The sequence below is a fragment of the Grus americana genome, chromosome 3 (genome assembly GCF_028858705.1).
Source record: "Grus americana isolate bGruAme1 chromosome 3, bGruAme1.mat, whole genome shotgun sequence".
NCBI lineage: Eukaryota > Metazoa > Chordata > Aves > Gruiformes > Gruidae > Grus > Grus americana.
This window is the reverse complement of record NC_072854.1, coordinates 113880322-113901967: the sequence shown is the minus strand read 5'-3', so window position 1 is coordinate 113901967 and position 21646 is coordinate 113880322. Positions and strand designations below refer to the sequence as shown.

The window sequence follows — 21646 nt, the reverse complement described above, 5'->3', positions numbered from 1 at the left end:
GCGGGATGCAAATGAGTCCCTTCAGGAACTGGTTAGAAAACTACAGGCAGAACTGGAAACGGAACAGGTGAGACAGCAACTAGCCAAAAAAGCATTAGCAGATGAGAAAAGAATCATGGAAAACTTGAAGGGTAGTCTACGAGATGCTTTTGTGAGGGAAAGAGAGCTGAAGTTGCAGCTCCCTGCGGACCTTGACGGCGAACCAGGATTTTCTAGGACTTGCAGGTATTGATTGATGAGAAGCTCAACATGAGCCAGCAGTGTGCGCTTGCAGCTCAGAAAGCCAACCGTGTCCTGGGCTGCATCAAAAGAGGTGTGACCAGCAGGTCGAGGGAGGTGATCCTGGCCCTCTACTCTGCTCTGGTGAGACCCCACCTGGAGTACTGCATCCAGCTCTGGGGGCCCCAGTACAGGAGAGACATGGAGCTGTTGGAGCAAGTCCAGAGGAGGGCCACAAAGCTGATTGGAGGGCTGGAGCACCTCTCCTGTGAGGACAGGCTGAGAGAGTTGGGGTTGTTCAGCCTGGAGAAAAGGCGGCTCCAGGGAGATCTAATTGCGGCTTACCAGTACTTGAAGGGGGCCTACAGGAAAGATGGTGAGGGACTGTTTATCAGGGAGTGTAGTGACAGGAGAAGGGGTAATGGGTTTAAGCTGAAGGAGGGTCGATTTAGATTAGATGTTAGAAAGAAATTCTTTACTGTGAGGGTGGTGAGGCACTGGAACAGGTTGCCCAGAGAGGTTGTGGAGGCCCCATCCCTGGAAGCGTTTAAGGCCAGGTTGGATGAGGCTTTGGGCAACGTGGTCTAGTGGAGGGTGTCCCTGCCCACAGCAGGGGGGTTGGAACTAGATGATCTTTAAGGTCCCTTCCAACCCAAACCATTCTATGATTCTGTGCAAAGAAATGACCTCACATCATCCTTGCACATCTTTAAAACAGAAAGACCCTAAAAGATAAAATGGATCACACTGAAAACTGCAATGCATTAGAAATAAACTAACCTTTAGCTCCCCAAACTACCTCATGTGTTAAAGCTTTTTTATGTTGCAATCCTGAACAACATGACAGCAGTTTACAAGGCTGCCCTGGATGTATCCCTGTCATTGCAGTATGGGCTTTGCCACTCATTTACAACAGTTCTGAAGGTGATGAAAGGGATAGCAGAAAGGCAGCAATATGTCTTCAAAAGGTCAGCGTTCATGTCGAAGCTATCTGAGACAGCACACGCACAACTGAGTGACAATGTGTGGCGGGCTGTGTATCTCTTCAGCTAAAGCCAGGAAGGGAACACAGTCATGGCCCTCCATCAATTCCAGTCCAATGATAACATCTGTGCTGTGTCTTGCTGGTGCATAACTGTTGCCATACTTCATCACTCTTGACAGTGATTTAGTATCACCGTGGACTGACAGTATTTTTAATTGCAAGTATCTCCAATGGACTGGTGGCTATAAGGATACATCAAAAGAGAGTGACAAGAACATACAGGGACACAAACACGACCAACAAATGATAAGGAAGGCAGTGATGAGAACCAAATCTGGTCAGTCACACTAATTGATGAGAGTATGTGAGAATGTTTATTCTAGTGAGTTTATCTGATTGGGGACCTTGTCAATTGGGAAACTGAGGGAAAAGGGGGAAACCAGTAACAAAATATACAGACAGAGACCTGACAAAATAAACAGAGACAATGACAAGAAACAAACATTGCCACTAACTGATGGGCTATCAAGAAACTACAGGTGCCACGTCCAGGAAGATCAACCTAGACTCTGCAAGTGGCAAGGCTGTAAGCCAGGGGAGACCCAGACTGGAGGGGCATGAGAATCGATAGTGCTATACAAACCCACCAGTGGCTGGAGCAGGACCATGACTCTGTCTGCTTGGTGGTGGCTGCTGGGGGGGCCGAGCATCTGTATCTTCCCCAATCCTGGTGCACATGAGGTGCGCATGTATTTTCACTAGCAAACTTTAAGCTGGACTAGCCAGTGAGCAAGGGGGGCCTCAGGTCTGGGCAGGGGGTCTGTGCCCCCTGTATACCCGTGGGGAGTTGTGAACATGGAGTGCATGAAGGACAAGTCTGTGAGTGTATGTGTTGGCTAGCGAGCATCAAGCTGGACCAGCCAGCAAGTAAGGGACTGATGAAGCAGGTAAGAGGGCCCAGAATCTGGGCAGGGGTGCTGGGCAGACAAAGGAGCCATGCTGGTACTCAAGGGATCTGCAGATGTGCGTGTGTCTGTGAACCTGGAGAGTGCTGTGTGTGCCTGCACTAGTGATCTTCGACCTCTGCCAGCCAAAGAGGAGAGGACTTGGCTGGCTGTGTTTTATATGAGTCCTGTATGTAGGTGCTGTTGAAGGCAGCACCTCGTCTGTGGCCAGCTGTGTCAGTGTCCTGCGTTTCTGTGTGTCTCTGGGATGCACAGACAGCTTCACTACTGGCTGAACCTGCAAACGAGAAAGCGACAGCCACATCCCTCAGCCTGGGCAGAGGCCCTGGTTCCCCGGGGAACCGGGCTGGGCTCCAGTGGTTGGGCAGGAGGGTCCTCAGCTGAAGTGGCTGGAAGACGTGGCTGCACATCTAACATCACTTAACAGTAGCTTTGTGGAAGAACAGACCTCTGAGCTGAGAGCTACCAGGCATGGACTCAATACTACTCACACGTAACCTACAGCAGTCTAAAGAAGCATTTGCCTGTATTACAACTGCTATAAAAGTGAAGAACAGCTTGTGCCCTCGTTTTGGCAAGGACAGAGTTAATTTTCTCCCTAGCAGCTGGTTAGTGCTGTGTTTTGGGTTGAGAATAATGTTGATAACACATTGATGTTTCAGTTGTTGCCAAGCAGTCAAGGACTTTTCAGCTTCTCATACTGCCCTGTCAACAAGAAGGCAGGAGGTGCACAAGAAGGTGGGAGGGGACACAGCCAGAACAGCTGACCCAAACTGGCCAAAGGGATATTCCATACCATACGATGCCATGTCCCATTTATAACTAGGGGGTGGGCTGAGAGGTGTGTCAGCTGGGGGTCTTGCACAGCATTGACTTTGGAGTGATGGTGTTTATCTTCCCAAGTACCTGTTACACATGATGAAGCCCTGTTTTCCTGGAGATGGCTGAATACCTGCCAGCCGATGGGAAGTGGTGAATGAATTGCTTGTCTTGTTTTGCTTGGGCGTGTGGGCTGGAAGGCTGGGCAGCTGGGGTCATGTGTAGCGTTGACTTTGGGTGACAAGAAATTGTATTGTTCATAATTTGATTTGTATAATTATTATTATTTTCCTTTTTGTGCTTGTCCTATTCTAGCGTTTTTATCTCAACCCACGAGTTTTCTCACTCTTCCAATTCTCTCCCCCATCCTGCTGGAGGGGAGTGAGCGAGCAACTGCGTGGTGCTTAGCAGCCAGCTGGGGTAAAACCACGACAGCTTGCAAAGACGGAGAAATAAAAACACTGCTACTGTGTAACAATGAGATGGTCTTTGTGCTGGTATGGTGTAAAACAACAAGCCAGGGTAGATAATCCCTCTAGTTTCTACACTGGGAGCTCTTGATTTTAGGGAAAATAAAGCAGTAATGGTCTCAAGGAAGTAGCAGGTTGGATGCTGTCCTGGCTCCACTTCATGACCACAGGTAGTCTGAGGCAGCTGAGGGAGGACATCTGCCCTTGCTATCTCAGTATGGGTGTAGGAGGGAGAAGCACACCGATGCAGCTTGCACTCTGATTCCCATTTGAAGCACTCCCACTACTGCATACTAAACTACCTCTGAATCTTGTCTTGAAAACAGCGATTTAAAAAAAAAATCACTGAAAAATAATAGAATGAGCCTATCAGTTCTCCAAAGCATGCATGGGACATATGGTAAGAAGAAAAACCTGCAGGGTTCTTCTATAGGCCTTTGCCTCCAACATCTTTACTATTAGATTAGACTCTTCCACATCTAGGTAATTTAGAGCAGAAGGAACTTAGGAAGCGTGAAAGAAAAACAGGAATAGAGCTCCCATCAGTGTAAGAGGAACAAGCCCTGATTTACAATAACAAAGCCATGTCATCAACAGTAGATATTTCTAATGAGAAATAATTGATCACCTTCAACATTTAAAACATGGTAGACTAGCACCAAATGATCCATCTGTGAAGTAAGTAGACACTGCACAAATTTAACTTCATTAAATAAATAACAGTCAGTAATTAATAAAACTTCAAAATTTCTAGGCAGCTTTACTTACCTTTGTTTTGCTTCTTCATGCGGATGGTTGTACTTTTAAACTTCACTGTAATGTCATGGTAAACTGGAGAGGAGAAAAAAAAGGCATTACAGCTAAATTCTTCCTTCTAGAAAAGCTTTCGTTCAGCACATTTAAGGAGTACCTTTCTTCTTCAGAACTGAACAGAAAGTAGGTTTTTAATCTCCACTGAGTTCTTTAGAGAGAAGGGTTAATCTAGGTAAATTTCTGGAATAGATTAGGAGTGTTTACACATCTGTGAATACTATGTTACTATTGTATACAAAACCAAGCTTCCCTTGAAAAACAGGAAGTGTCTGTATGTTACCGATAGCCCTCATTTTGCTTTGAAGTTAGCTCATGTGATACAACTTAACCTTCTTCATCGTACTCAGATTTTTCTAATAATTCAGCTTTTAACCTAAGATTTCCCCACAGGCTTCAGTGTTCTTGGATCTTCCATACAGGATATTTACCATTTCAGTCTTCTGCCTCTCTCTGCTTCAAAAGGAACCCCAAACTCATATCCTCTGATGGGTGGCTGTTACATACATCTGATGCAGTGGTTCAGCCTCTGCATACCAGATTCTAGCAATGCAGTCAAGATGGCTCAGAGACAACCTCTATGTTAAGCAGAATGGAAAGCACAGTGGAAACACCACCAGTTCTTAATCAAATCCCCAATCTGTTAGTGTGAAATAATAACGCTCAAGGAATAGACTCATGAGGATAACTGCAGTTTTGTATTTGCATACTGAATATTTATCTACACAATGACTTGGTTAAATATTCCTATACTCTGCAAGGTACATCTTTCAAAATGTTTCTGAAAGATAACTGAATATTTGGTATACTGGTACCATGTCTGACATCAAAGAGGACTTATATGGTATTAAATTGAATTAACAAAAAGCTACCATGAAAGATCAGACTGACTTCTCCAGCCCATGTTCCGCCCAGCTGCTGGACTTTGTCAGCATACACAGATTGAGTCAACAGGTTATCATCTCTGAGATACAAAGGGGAAAAACAGAGAGGAATTCACCATAGAGAAAAGATGCCCAGACAGTATCCAACCTCCTTAACTCAAATTATGCCAACAGAGATCTAATCTCGCTACTACCCCTTCTCCCTGCCCCCATTTTTGAAGAGCCTGAAATACTGCGCATTAAGTATCCAAATCTTAAACATGGCAAAGGCAGGAGACTAGAAGGGAATAAATCTCTCAATATTTTAACATCATCTCGTATTATGTAATCTTAACTCTTCCTCATGGACCTTCCTATAACAGTTGATACAAACCTGAGTGAAAGTAAAGGGTAAATCACACATTCATTCCAGATAATGGTGATTTATTTTACAGAAGCATTGACAGACTATGTACACTGGTATTACCACTATCTAGCTAAAACAGTCTGGGGCTAAGATTTCTTACAGCATGCTGAAGAAACAAAATAATGCACGAAGAATAATAACACAATGCATCAGATCAGAAAGGTTTTAGTTAACATCTTTTTGTGCTTTGTAACTAGTTGCAATCAGTTCTTGTTGTTATATTCATTACTTATTGAAAGTTAAACAAAGTCTAAAAAGCCATAATACTTACTTGTGTGGTTTTGATACAGCTCTATAAAATGTAAGCAGCGTATTGCTTTATTCTTTGCCTAGGAAATAAAAGCAGAAAACATTTTTTCTTGACTTTTTCTGCAAACTATTTGAAATTTACCATTACTCAGTTAACTAGACAGAAAAAAAGCAAGAAAGAAAACAGAAAACCAAATTTACCACAGCTAAACCATTTACTTTATGGGAATGAAAATGTTCTCTCTGAAGTACTGCTTTCTCCTAACAGATTTAATATTTAAAAAAATTTCTCAATATAGTAACAACTTCATCAAACTTTGTATATTTTAGTATTGCTGCTTCGATAGCTTAGTTGAGTGTGACAACACCAACTAGATTGATGTAGATGGACAAGTAACATTTTGAAATCTAAAGGAGTCTTAATAAAGTCTTTATACATGTGTAAGAGAAAAATTCCTACTCACTAACTGTATAAGCAGATTGTATGCTTTATAGCTATTGGAAACAACTGAGCAAGGAGGGGATGGGTATAGGCCACAGAAAAGGGAGTGGAAAGAAAATAAAATGTGCAGTAACAGAATCTCATTGCAGGGCAACCTTATTAATTGTATCAAGATGGACAAATCACGTACATGGACTTGCTTCTTGCATAGTCTTGCATAGACTGCAAAAGAAACTGATTATTAAAAAAAAAAAGTATAGGTATGAATTATTTGTGCTAGTCATCAAGCAATAAATAATTCAATCAACATACTTTCCGTAAAGCATTCATCCTGTCACCTGCTTTCCCCATTGCAAAACCTGCAAGACAGAAAAGAATCATTTTATTACTGAGAAATACATGAGACAGGACCTTCAAAAAGCAAAGGGGAAAAAACAGAGAACTTCACAACCAAGTTTAGTTCCTGTTATTTCCACTCCATCGCACAGATCAAACTCAGAAAATGGTCCAGAGAAAATTACAGAAACCACACACGGTAATGGTTTAGGAGTTAGGAATATTTTGTTGCCAAATTAAAACAAATAAAGCTTAAGTTACTTCTTTTGTGTATTTGTCCAAACAATTGAATAGTGGTGACTGCTTTAGCCAAAAAAAAAATAATATTCCAGTCTTGTGCTTAAAAAGAAAGAAGGGAAGGAAGAAAAAAAAGGAAGATGATGCAAGTATGTCAATATCTGTACAAAGACTAGCTCCAACACCCTAGAAGAAAGGAGATTGTTTTTCTATTAGCGAAATAGAGAACATGAAAACCAGGTTTAACAGAATAGTGCATTTGCAAAAAATGCATGCCTGTGGAACGGAGGAAAAACAAACTGCCAGTTTCCAAACTGCTACCTAATTTTCTCTGGATCTTCAGACCTACTCCTATTTACCATGTGAACTGTGGTAGTGATGAAGAGATTTCACAGCAGTCTTGGGAGTATTTGCAAATAGCTCAGAGCAGGGCATCAACTGACTGTACAGAATGAATAAGAGGATGTGACAGCCGTTTTTACAAACTCCGTTGTCCAACAATATCAAGGTAAATTGAATTAAAATAATTTAACTTCAAATCGGCAGATCTAGCTTTTTTTGGTCCTTTGATGTTTCTGTTGTGTTAGCTGGGGCTGTGGGTTACCTGTATCCAAAAGCCTAACTCAAAAATCAATGGGATTTGACCCATTGGCCAACACTGACTCATTAATTTCATGCAGACAGTACAACAGAAATGAGCTGGAAGAGATTTAGGAAAGAAATACCATCCTGACTGTTGTGGTGCTACAAGGAAAGAGGATATGACCACAAGCCTAGAGGCTGCTGTGGAAGAAGCAGTCGTGGGTAGTGCCTGCTATCAGCTACCTCTAGAGACAGCTTTCCCTGCGCACACACCATGCACCCGGAGGTCTCTGTCACTTTCTAACTCCTGCACAAGAAAATGCAAGGAAACTGTGTTATTCTTTTAAACACAAACACAGAGCACAATAGCAGTGTATTAATGCTGTGAAGTCATGCAATAATTAGAAAATGCCAAAAATGAGGTCACCTGGGCAACCTCAATTCAATCATTCGGCAGATATGGATCAAAGTGATGACATGTTTCATGAAAAAGCTTTTCAAAGAAGAGGTAGGAAGAATTTTTTCAGAGTAACATATCTTTCTGCTGGAGAACCACACCTTCCTCTCTACATAAATTTTCCTCCCCTCCAAACTGCAATTAAAATTGAGGAACACACCTTGACTTGAATCTTTCACATAAATGAAGTTCTGCAAAACTATAGTTGACTGGAAATACAGTTGTCTTATTAAAGCTCACACATACATCCCATCATCAGACATATCTATTCAGCTCATAATAAAAGGAGACTATATCCAAAAAGTGGATGCTCTGCATATATACTGAAAGCAGGACCTTCTTTTATAGCCATATAGCACTGCAAATGTAATTTCCCTGTACTCTGTCACCAATAAAATACATGGCATATTCCTGCCTCCTGACAGAGGTAGGAATTCTCTATTATTTGGATTATACTACTTGGATTATTTACTTCACAGTTATTAATTTTCTATTTTTTTTAGCTGATTCTTCTTTTCATTCTGCACATCTGTCTTATCTTTAAGTCTATTTGAGGTCTAACGGGAATTTTAACATACATTGGTTTGTATCCACAAGAGATTGCATGAAAACTCTCTCTTTATGGAGAAAACCTTAGCACATTCAAGAGTGCTTCTTAAATAAAACTTATCCTGCAACAACAACAAAAAAATCCTGGTATTTGAAAACTGAGTGAAAGATAAACACTATTTCCTCAATAAGAGAACTGGAAACATGCAGGAAACTCATTGCTGTACAGGGTGGCTGCATAGTTCCTTTATGCTGGGATCCAGGGCTAGTTAATCCAAGTAAATTGCTGCACTAAGATGGTTTGATTGCTTCTAGAAATAGCTTGGTCATCACTACCCCGCATACATAACTGTGCTTAGAGTTCCATTAGAAGGAATTCACAACTAAACTGAATGCCTCTGGCCACTATTCCTTCTCCAGTCTTTGCTGAAAAAGAATATGAAAAAGGTCTCTTTTCACAGCTCGTATTATAAGATCCTTCATAATCTTAAGTTTGATTTTTCCTATATATGCCGCTGACAGCATTAATATGGCTAGACTTCAAATTGCTTGCTGAAGAGACGTTATGAAGAGTCATTCATAACAGAGAAAGCCTACAAATGGCTCAAGCTGCAGAACACTGAAGTTACTATGACAGCAGACTCAAAGGGCCCTGAGTATTCTATTTTTCCCTGAAAGTATAAAACTAGTATTTGTAGGAAGCCCATAAAGTGGATTTTTTTTAATGATTAACTTCAGTAAAATAAGAAAGCTTCCTAAAGAGGCTGAATCAGAAGGAAATTTAAGGTCTTCTGATTTGAGACATTCATTAAGAATTTCTGAATCAAGATGCTAGCTGAGACTACCAGTAAAAAAGCCCTTTTTAACTAAAAGCTGTAATTCTTCCAAGGGACTATCCTGAGACTTAGAGAGAAGAAAAAAGAAAAAAAATCAGCCAGATTTATATTAATTCTACCTAGAAATACTAACACTAGCTAGAAAATAACCCAGGAAAATGCACAACCAGTCATGTTGCTCTTTGCTGCAAAGTGGTCACCACTGTTAGAGCAACTGAAAATAAAACCCCAAGAACCCCAACAACATGAAAGTGATTTTCAAAACCAGAAAGACAAACCACATCTACTGACTCCTGCTTCCTTATGACTCTATCTGCTCTACTAACCATGGAGGCCCAGATGCATTTTAGTCAATCACAGGCACCTCTATGAAGAGCAGGCTCAGCTGAGTTTTCTTCCACCACCAGCACAAGGGGATGAATACTGCCCGAGGCACCTCAGCCCACCTGCCATTCTAGGCCATTCCTTTTGCAGGTGCCTGATTCTTTGACCTGAGAGTAAAAACTACACTCTGCAGCTAGGTGCCTAAGGCTGGCAGAAGCAAATGCAGATATGCATGGCTGAATAGTTTTAGGCTTTCATTTTTTTTTAAACATTAACGGTATCTACAGTAAAAAGAAACAGGGGGTACAGGAAAGCATAGGTGATCCCTTCTGGTAGGATCTACCAGTATTAGATCTACCACTCTAGAGTTAAATAAAAGTGTTTTTACCACTGAATGATATATGCTCCAAACCTAATCACATATTACTACTTTTCCCAATTTCTTTTTTTATACAAAACAAAGTGTCCAAATGAATACATACATAATTTGATTATATAGCTTACTTTTATAGATTAAACTCAAAATTCTTACAGGTATTTCAATACTACCCAGTGGAAAAAAGGGGTTTTTTTTTTTTAAGTATACAAAGTCCCTTTAAGTCACAATGCCTCTAAAGTCCTATTACAAACAATGATTAATTTGACATCTTTTACATACATGCACATACCTGCAGCCCCTTTACCATTTCCAACAGCCACTAAGGCACGTATTGATTTTTTTCTGCCTTCCTTTGCCTTCATACAAAACACATTTTTCACCTGAAGAAGAAAAACACCAAACACAAAGTATCTTGTTATTGTGCCATCCAACAGCATTTTTTTTAAAGAGAGTCAGTTCACCAAAAAGGAATTAGAGGTTTATGATGAAACCTTACAATATATACCATCTTTGTCAATGCGTATCATCTGCAGTGGGGCACCAGCTTCAAGGCATTAAATACATAAAGACTGCTAAAAATCTATACTCAGACACAGAAGTAGTTACCTCAGTACAGTTTCATTAAAATATCCCCTCTGTTGTGTTTAGCTGTGTGTTTAGCTGTACAACAGAAATGCTCTAATGTGGATAGCTTCATCTGTGATTTCAGTCGTAATGAAAAAACATGGAAAAAAATTGGAAGTGACATTAATATCTTACTGCCCCCCTCACATTTTAACATATTTTAGACGCACTCTCGGGAATTGCTCACGGCATGTTGTTACTTTACATGGGTCAAAACTTAGGACTGACATCTACTTGCAGACCACAGAAGGTAGTCTCATTACTGAGATGACAGCTGCTAAAAAGAAGAGTTCATTTAAGAGAGGGGAAGAATAAATGGTATTTCATTCCTAGAACTAGAAATGTTTACAAAAACTCTGCAAGAAATTCAAGAGATGCAAGAAAGCTATTTATTTTGGAGTGGGGGGACACAACAACAACTGAGGACAGGTAGCCTTACGGTTAGCATTCTGGAAATCTAAATTTCCTTCTGCCTCTGCTACAGACTCCCCTATGTGACTATAGGCAAGTCACTGCTTTATAGTCTCCCACTTTAAATCGTCTAACACATCATCTGAGATCCTTTGTCCATCTAGCTCCTGTTCTAGTGTCCTTGGGTTTGTTTATATATTAAAATATATGTTTATTTAAATATAGGCATATATTTTAATATAATTTTATACTGTATATAATAAACTATATATAAAATATAGAAATATATAGTACATATATATGTGTGTGTATATAAATATATATACACATATTAAAAAAAACATACTGGATATTGCTTGACTGTGTTAATATGTGTGTCTTGGAATTACCAGTCAAAAGATACAATTTACTTCATGGTTCATTTCTCCCTCTACTCTCAATGCATCAGGGTCTACTTTCTTTAAGCCTCAATATGATTTCCGTAAATTGTAACATCAGATAAATTAAACATGCATTGTTAATACATGAATTAAGCAGCGGTCCCCCCTTTTCCCTTCTTCAGTAAGCTAGTCTAGTTGTAGCATTATACATCTGGAAGTAGATCATTATAGAATACTTGGTCATGGCTTAAACATCCTTACTGATATCCATAAAAAAAAAGTTAAAAAAATTCCACTGACATCACTAGGTACAGATTAGGAACAAGTGCTTCTGAAAAATTCCACCTTGCTTTCATTAAAATAAAGATGCTGTCAAATTCAAGGCGCATATATATTCTAGACAGCACTTCAAAGAAATATCAGCTTTGCTAATTGCTTATTCTAAGCTATTTTTCTTTCTGCAATCTATTGCTTACAAGAACAAACTAAAATAATAATGCCAAGATGAAAGCGCCTGTGCAAATAGGCTAGTTTGTAGAAGTCTACTCAAGAATTATTATTCTCCCTTTCCAGAAGGTGGCAATAAATACGCATGCAATAAGCTTCTCCAGATGCTTTCCTAAACTGCACCTGTCAGCTGTTTCTGAGCAGCTCTGAAGAAAAATGTGTTCAGTCACCCATCCCAATCAGTGCTATTGCATCTCTCCTGAAAGGCTGTGAAGGCCTTGCAAGCTTGATAATGTACACAGGCAGCCATGACTGCTGCAACGACAGCGTCCTCGGATTCCCCCTGCCACAGCCCTGTGCCTCCTTATATCAGAGAAAGCAGTACTCTTCTGGAGGGTGCTCAGCAACGCTTCCCATCCACCTTGCTGCAGAGAAGGACCTGAGAGTCCTGGTGGGCAAGAAGTTAAGCATGAGCCAGCAATGTTGCCCTTGTGGCCAAGAAGGCCAATGGTATCCTGGGGTGCATTAAGAAGAGCGTGGCCAGCAGGTCGAGGGAGGCTATCCTCCCCCTCTTCTCTGCCCTGGTGAGGCCACATCTGGAGTTCTGTGTCCAGTTCTCGGCTCCCCAGTTCAAGAAAGACATGGAACTACTGGAGAGAGGCCAGCGGAGGGTTACAGAGATGATGAGGGGACTGGAGCATCTCTTGTATGAGGAAAGGCTGAGACAGCTGGGTCTGTTTAGCCTGGAGAAGACTGAGAGGGAATCTGATCAATACACATCAACACCTATATGGTGGATGTCAAGAGGATGGGGCCAGACTCTTTTCAGTGGTGCCCGGTAATAGGACAAGGGGCAACGAGCACAAACTGGAACACAGGAAGTTCCATCTCAATATGAGGAAAAACTTCTTTACTGTGAGGGGGGTGAGAGAGCACTGGAACAGGCTGCCCAGAGAGGTTGTGGAGTCTCTTTCTCTGGAGATATTCAAAACCTGCCTGGATGCAATCCTGTGCAACAGGCCTGGGTGATCCTGCTTTAGCGGGGGGGGGGGGGGGGGGGGGGGGGGGGGAGTGGGTGTTGGACTAGATCTCCAGAGGTCTCTTCCAACCCCGTCCTTCTATGATTCTGTGAGATAAAGCATGCAGCTGAAAGCTTATCTTTAAACTGCACTGAAATTAATACACAATGAACAATGTGCCACTTTTAAAACAGCATGACCTCTGAAAAGCGGCTGAAACTAAGACGCAATTACCCCTATTTACTAAATTGGAAAACAGACACATGTTCAACATTAGTCACAGTGTATCTCAAATTGACTGTCTCCCAGTATGTATTATCCAGTGGTAATAATGCAAATTCAGCTTTTTTTTTTTTTTGAGAGCTGAGGAAAGAACAGCATCTCTCAAATACAAAATGAAACCACCTCAAACATTTATTAAGAGGAGAAACAGCAAGCAACAGTTTCAAAGGCAGAGTTGAAAGTGTGGAAATATGCTAGTCAGAGACCAGGCTGCTAAAGATTATTGTGATTTCAAGTACTTATCAGCTGTTGTACTCTGTTAGAAAAAGGTAAAAACTTCCCGAGAGGCTTTGTTCTTCTAAAAGCAGGATGAAAGGCCAAACTCATTGCCCTTGGAAAGTCCTCCTTTCTAGAAATCATATTGTAGTCATGATTTTTTAGGAACCTGCCACCTCTAGGCCACACTCTTGACACTTCTATTCTTTTGCTGTTGTTACACAGAGGAGAGTGTCTGCACAGACTGATCCCCTCATGGCATAAGATCCTCTGGTCCCAATACTTCTCTAAGGTACAAGGTGAAGCAAGATAAAATGAGAAGGGTGCAGAGCTGAAAGAAAAGCACCTCCATGCAAGTGAGCCTAGAGAGGCTCAGGGACACAGCTAAAAGGCTTGAGAAGCCAGTTACCCAAAAGAATTGAGTAATAAACTGTAAACAAAAATCAAGCCCGTGTTAGCTGGATCACGTCCATATCAGCCTTCTCTCCTCTGTGAAGAGCACCAAGGGCAGAGCAGATTTGTACCACAGTGACAGACCGTCTCCCAGTTGTAACTTAAACCTGCTGTACCTAAAAATCAGAAATTGCACAAGATAGTTGGAGGGCAGAACTAGTATTGCTGATAAGTGACAAGGATGCCACGGTTTCCCTAAAAGTGGGCAAATGGTGGGCAGTGGCAAGCGCAGTGCTTCAGGAGAAGGCAAGTTTGTCTTCTGCTGTGACTACTAAAATGTGACCTTCTCCAGAACAGCTACCTAGTGAACTCATCAGTCGATACTGACATTTAATGTAAGTGTTAGGGAGGGCTGAATTCAGTAGCCCAACAGAGGCGAGGCTGCCATAGCTCCATGTGCCCAGGACAAACAAGTAGCAAGGTGTTAAGGGATGTTAGGAGTGGACATCACCTCCCGCAGCTCCAGGCCCAGGACTTCATCCCACCTGGCAACTGGAGCCCAGTCCAGCCAGGCTGAGGGACATGGCTGCAGGTTCAAAAAGAAGCAAAGCTGATTATGCATCCCAGAGACATGCATGAAGGACACCGACATGTCCAGTTACGGTCTGTCACAGACACGGCACTGCCTTAAACAGCACCTACATATAGGACTCGCATAAGACCTAAGTATAGACAGCCACATCCACTTCCTCCTCTTCAACTGGTAGAAACTGAAGTTCACTAGTGCATGCACATACACGCCATTCTCTAGGTCCACAAGCACATGTACATTTGCAGATCCCCCAAGTACCAACACGGCCCCTCCGTCCATGTGATACCAGTGCCCATGCCCTCTTACCTGCCTCATGCATCTTCTACTTGCCAGCAGGTCCAGCTTGGTCCTCACTAGCAAATATGCAACACTCACACACTCGTCTCACAGGCACTCCACATTCACAGGTCTCCCTGAATACAAGCAACTGGTCTTCTGCTTGCCTGATGCCATGCCCAAACCTCAGGCTTCCTACTCACTGGCTAGTCCAGCCTAAAGTTTGCTAGTAAATTACACCTCTGCCCACAAACAAACATCAGGTTTGGAGAAGATATAGACCCTGACCTCCCTGCTGCCCCTACTGCAGCCGGAACCAGACAGACAGGCTGTGACCTGTGGTCCTGCCCAGTGCTGAGCCCCTGACCTGCTTCACTCAACCTGGTCCCTCCCCGAAGCTGATTTTCAGGACACATACTATTTCTGCACCAGTGGCTGGTGGCAAAGACCATTATCTGCTCCAGTAGCTTGCACCAAGTCCCCACTCGCTCCATCTGCTGACGCCACAGGTCAGGGGTGCCCATACCCCCAGACAGATTGCAGTTGATGGCACCAATTTCATTCCCACTGGTCCCCTCATGTACTGCAGGCTCAAATTCTGTAGGACCCTCCCTAGATCCAGAGAGCTATGGTCCCTCCAAATACTGATGCTAGGACCCTCACTTGTTCCAGTGGCTGACGCCACAGGCCACAGGGTACCCACACCCCCAGTCTGACTCCAGTTGCTGGCCCAGTGTCCACTCAACGCCAGTCCCCATAAGAAGTCCTTGCAGACCCCACACACACTGCACAAAGAGATTAGACAGAGAGTTAACTATGAAAGGATTTAATAAGAAGGTAAGAGTGTGGTGATCAAGCACAGGCCTCAGTCAGGCAAGCATACGGACTGGCCCCATCTTAAATGCAGCCAGCCCCTTTTATAGTCCTCCTTCCTGCCTATTCCTCCTTTGTTCCACCTCAACCTCCTCCCCTGCACATTCCTTCACCAGTTTGCACAGTTCCAACGACACTCCTCCAACATCCTGGACCCTTAGGTTTGCATCCTTATCAGTTGCAAAGTACTGATTTGCCTCCAGCTTTTTGACAGCCCACCAATGAGTGTGACCGACAAGGTTTGTTTCTTTTTTTTGCTCCACTATGTCTGTCTCTCAGGTTTGTGTCTCCATATGTTTCGCTTACAGATTCCCCTTTTCCTTAATATCCCCACTGGACCTCCATCAGATAATCTTAATGAAATAAACACTCATGTTTCACATACCCTTAGCAACTAGTGTGGATGATCAGGTTTGGTACTCATTACTGCCTGTCTTATACTTTGTGTCTCAGGTTTGTGTTTCTGTGTTCTCTTTTATGGCTTCTCCCTTATTATACCCTTTTTACATTGAAAAGGTCCTTAATAATGCACCCTTAAAGAAGGAGATGCTCCCTCTATGCATGTATCCTTACAGAAAGATGGGAATGCAATCCCAGTAGGCACAGTCATAAACACACCTATACAACACATATATGCGTATATCCACAGCAAGCCCTGCAGATCAACACAAACAAAAATGAGCAGCACTCACACAAACAGCACTAACAGCCTGATCCTGTTCCTCTCTCTGGCAGATCAGGTGAAGGTCCATTAGTGGCAAATGCAAATACTCCAGTTGCTGGCACTTAGACACCCCCCATAAACACACATGCACCCAGTAAACAAGAGTCCCGAGCCCAAGAAAATAGTTAGAAATTGATTTTAATAAGAAGTCAGGACAGTCTGTCCTGATCAGACACAGGTCATGGCAAGAAAAGCATACTGACCAGCCCTGCTTACATGCAAGCCACTCTTTCTATCCCCTTATCCCTCTATTTTCCCACATTTGTTCCTCCCCAAATCACCTAGGTCCTTCCCTTGCTCCCTTTGGTTTCTGCTCCAGACATCTTGTGTAATACTGAAATATTCTTCCCCTGCAGTTCATAATGTGTCCCCTACCCCTTGGCAATAACCCCACCTCAGTCTGTGGAGTGTTCTGGAGAGCTTCATCTTATATTGTTGTCACCCGTGGACCGTGGGGCTGAAGCGAACTCTGTATAGCCCCAGGAGGAGCCAAACAGGGTGCCTGTTTCTCTGAGTCTGTAATTTTGGTTCCCTTGCCTGCCTCTGCTCCTCTGGTCTGTGCGTATGAGCCATTGATGCAGTTATGGCTCTCCTGTGATGGTTCTGGGAGGAGTTCTGGCAAGGTGTTACTCAGGTTCCTCTAACTGCTATTCCCTCTGTGCTCCTTTGTGTGTGGGCAGACAGGCCTTTTATCACATCACCTAACATCAGTACTCTCTCCATCCTGGCCATCAGTAGAATAAATAAAGTACTCCCCTCTCAAAGAATTTGATTCAGTAGCTATAACCTCTGAGAAGCAGGAAGATTAGTACTAGCCATCCTGTTCACGGTGCATGCATCCATCCCCCAAGGACACAATAAGTGAATAAACTGCAATACAGAAAATAATCTAGACTCCCCTACCCCTCACACTCAGCAAAACAGATGAAAGTTCTTGACCAGATACTTGAAGTCTTTTTCACGTATGCTGACTCATCACAGCTCTGGGATAAACCCCAAGTGCAGCTCTCATCCAAATTAGTAATGAGCCAAATCTGCAGAGAAACTATTGACTAAACCATGTTTAGTGCTGATAGTTTTCCCGTCACATGTGTGAAACTCTCTCTTTTATAACTCACTAGGAAAAATAACATAGCTCAAATGCCGTACTGACACAGTGTGTGTCTAAATGTGGCTTCTTCACACTACAGTGCAGATCTCAGTACAGATTATTTGGATTAACCCCACAATAATGCATGCTCAAAGCCACACTACATCTGAAATGGCTTTGTTTCTTTTGAAAAGATGATCCTTAATCATGCCGAATTATAATTCACTTGAAAGCTTCCCAATGTTCCAAATGCCAATTATTTCATCCATACAGGCTGACAGGTAAAAGAGATAAAAAGATTTAATTATTTAACCAACAGAACCACTTGAAGGTAGCATGCCTAAACTCTACTTTAAAGGCAGGCCAAAACTCTTTAGAACTCCAAGAATATCAGAAATAAATTCTAGTGCACAGCTCTGACCTCTCATTCTTTCCTGTGACAGGTTGCTTCAGGTGCTATCTTAAAAACTGTCTGAAATTTTCATTGTCAGTCTAAAGATACTGCCACTATCATCCAGGGAACAGAAAACTTCCCTGTAGTTCTAAAAGCAAAATCTAGAGCGCCAATACTCCAAAAGTACTTTTTAGCGAACATGTCATTTGAAGTAAATTATGATTCAGAGAGTATCCTGTATACCATATAATTTTTCAGTCAAGGATGTCAAACAATGGATCTCAGACACTGTAATTTCATGCAGCATTTCCTTTTCACAAGTCTTTTTTATTGCACCCTTTACAAAAACAATAGCGAGAAAACAATTTCCAATGACTTATAAAAAGAAACAAAGGTTTTAGACTGCATATTAAGGAATATTCTTTTCGTCACAAGTAGCAAGTATACCAAGATTAATTCTTTGGTCTTAAAACAAACACAGTCATGGGTTGTTACTTCATGGAAAGCTGAAACTAGAGCTTTATACTTTATTAACAACCCGCTGCTGCACCTACACAATTTATTTTTGTTTAGTGGATGCAGAACAAATGACTATAGAGTGACACAGTTATAACTCTCTTCTGTTCATATTCCCTACAGATAACTCTCTACAGTTGCATGCTTTTGTGAAAATACATTTAGAAATACTTAAGACAAGGTCCTTCATATTATTTTGACCCAACAAACTTTTGTTGTTCTCATTTTACCCGCTTTCTACATGCCAACATAAAGCTACTGTTCCTAAGGCAAGTCAATTCTCCATGGCTTGGTAAAAAAAGCCTAGTGGTTCCTAGTGCCACCATCCCTAAACAGTCCCAGAACAGAATGGGAGTCCCAACAACCTTCTCTACTGCCCCACTAATATTTGCCAAGGGCTGGATTCAAATGATTAAATAAGTACAGGTGACATTCAACTGCAAGAACATAAACCTTGAAACTTCTGTTAATCTTTTCCAGCTGGGAATAGTGACTGTTCACTCTACTCCTGCTCAGAGTTTGGCTAACACACAGCTCGTGCTAAGGCATGATGTATGCTGGGAGCAGCCCCATTACGTGGGAGTGAGGGCAACACGCAGGCCAGGAAGGGCTAAAGGCCATTATGCAGTCACTGCCACCTGCAGCCATCAACTTTGCATACTGATTGTCTGGCAGTTTCTTCATAATCCCCTAACTCATGGCAATGGTACAGACCAGACTTCCAAGCTGGATGGTATAAATATGTCAGCTTACTCAAAGATTTTGAAGTGGATCCGACAGCAGCCGAACTGCTGAGGCTTTTGTGCTTCCTGGTGTGATACAGGGAATGCCCATATCGTGACAGAGGAAGAAGAATGAGCACTCCTACTGTTGGTTTGACAACTATTTTGCTCACAGATGCACAAGCTGCAAGTTGTGAGTTATGAATTATGATTTAGAGAACTTTTGAGTTAGAAACCTCATGAATTAAGCGATGAACTAGTGAATTAATGCGTTAGACTAGTCAGTACAAAGCAGATTCAGCACTTGTTTGATGAGTAAGCTCATAAAATAAAGCTTAATTTACAGAGTATGTTGCCCTGTAAATTGTTGTTGTTGTTATATTTTATTTCAATTATTAAACTGTGCTTATCTCAACCCACAAGATTTCTCACTTTTACCCTTCCGATTCTCTCCCCCATCCTGCGGGCCATGAGGGAGCGAGCAGCTGCGTGGTGCCTTGTTGCCGGCTGGGGTTAAACCACAACACATGGAAAAACAGAAACAGGTAGCCCAAGTAATACAATAGTCTGTATGAAAGCCAGAAACAAAACCAATATGCAGTCCCTGCCACTGTCCCTTAACACTCATTCAAGCTACCTTTTTCTCTATGAAAACTTTAGCTCTAATTTACATGAAAATCTGACCTTGTCTGTACTCTATTCTACAAGCAGGAAAAAATCATGTTAGCTTTTCTGTTTCTACATTATAAGAAAACATTTTAATAAGCAATTTCTCTCTTCTAGCAAGGGAGCACAGCCTTTTTAGTAGCATCACAACAGAAAGGGGCTTTTATATCTTTGTTCATAAGATAGTCCTTTAAAAATGGCTTTCAGTTTCTTGCTGCAAAGTATAAAATAATGTTTGCTGGGAAATTAATCTCCTGTACTGTTGTAAAGATAATGGAAAAGACATATAGACATGTATGCCATGTATTTAAAATAAGAGTGCTAAAAAAAGATCTATTTCAAAACTCGTACCTGTTTTCAGAAAATCATAGGACTCAGTTATCTTGAGCTCAATGCTGGCTTTGCATACAGAAGGTTTTGCTACTGCTGCTATTTTTCTGTAAAAAGCCACTCCTCTCTCTCAGTTCACATCTGTGGCAATCTCATATAATAGTAGAGCCCCAGCCTGCTTCTAAAAGCTTTTTTATTATTCAGACATAATAAAGCAGTGAAACAGATTTCTATAGCACATGGAAGCTCTGTATAGCAACTTATTTTGTTTAATCTAATGAATTTGACTGTAAATAATGCCAGCACTTTGGATACTACAGTAGGTATTTACTAAACCGACAGTCAGTTGTGACACCTCACAGTAACAAAACAACAGCCACTCTTCTGCAATGTGCCCTTTCAATTAACTAAAAGCACTGCCAACTGCAGGACTCATTACAAACAAACAAAAAAATTCACTTCCTTTTATGAGTGGTGCCCATGCAACTCAACTACTACAAGATGTCTTCAAACACACACACAGTTAAAGGCTAAATGGTCTGTATGGTCTTTGCTACATCAGAGTCAAAGCCCAGTGTGCTCAGTCCACTCCAAAACCTCATTTACTCAAAGGAGCTTTAATAAATTGTGTGGGTTTTCCAAAATCCACCACAACAATCTACTGTGTGTACAGCTACTCCCAATCTGAGAGGAACTAAAAAAAACACAGAGGAGGCTATACTGATTCTTCAGCATCTCAAATGAAACTGCACATGTGTAGTTTTAAACCTGAGAGTAATGGATTAACTTTGCATGTTAAAACGTGTATGGTGCAATTCAGGACATCTCAATGCTCACATAAATGTTAATTTTTATTGCATTTATCATTCGCAACATAAACCCTAAAATACTATTAGATGGGAATTTGGTATGTAAATGGATCAGATGATCCACCTACATATGATAAGATGATGACCAGCTCTTTTTCAAAGAATACCACCCTTTAAAAGTTGTTTTGGGGATGTCTAGACATATGCACTTCAATATATGCAATAAGGTATAGAAGCATGGAACCCTTTTATTATTGCAACACACCAACTATGACATTAAGTGCAAGTTTGCTACTCATTTTCTATCATCTCTAGGCATCCATGACAAATCTGACAAGAATATATTAGAGATACTTGAGAAAACAGAAAAATCTTGATACCAAACTCATTTATATAGGTTTATAATCGTGTCTTTTTAGATATACATGACACAGGACATTAAATATGAACTACCGGTGAAGGTCAGATCCTTTGATAAATGCTATCTTAAGATTTAGACTGAATACACTCTTTAATGGAAAAGATATCCCTCATTAAACTAACTTCAATTTCATTTGTTCTTGTGCATACCAGTACCACTTCACACATTCTGTTGAAGACTCTCAAAACTCAAAGTAGATCTTAAACAGCAATTTAGTTTTAAAATAAATAGTGATTATATCCAAAGAATAAAATAGCTTTGTCAAGATAACAGAAGGGACCCTACAAATACTCATCTTACTCTAAGTGCCGGAATACTACAAAATCAAAAATGAAAAAAAAAAAAAAAAAAGGAAAAAAGAGAACAGTTCAGGAAAAAAAATTACTCAGGCAGCAAGGCAAAGAAAGGTCTATTAAAAAAGTTTAAAGACAATTGACAAGAAAAATAAACTATGTTTCATTTGCAAGGATGTTATCGTCACTCTGAGCAGCAGATACAGAAAAGTGATTTTG

The 21646-nt window shown here is 41.4% G+C and overlaps 1 protein-coding gene across 1 annotated transcript in view; it reads right to left on the bottom strand.

Moving 5' to 3' along the window:
• Nucleotides 1-21646, bottom strand: part of MRPS5 (mitochondrial ribosomal protein S5) — a 59861-nt gene that overhangs the window by 10577 nt on the left and 27638 nt on the right. Inside the window, exons 6-9 of the mRNA XM_054819961.1 lie at nt 10239-10329; nt 6562-6608; nt 5830-5887; nt 4227-4289 (exon numbers count right to left, since the gene is read on the bottom strand). Of these exons, the coding sequence (XP_054675936.1) occupies nt 4227-4289; nt 5830-5887; nt 6562-6608; nt 10239-10329 (259 nt within the window). The remainder of the gene's footprint in view (nt 1-4226; nt 4290-5829; nt 5888-6561; nt 6609-10238; nt 10330-21646) is intronic.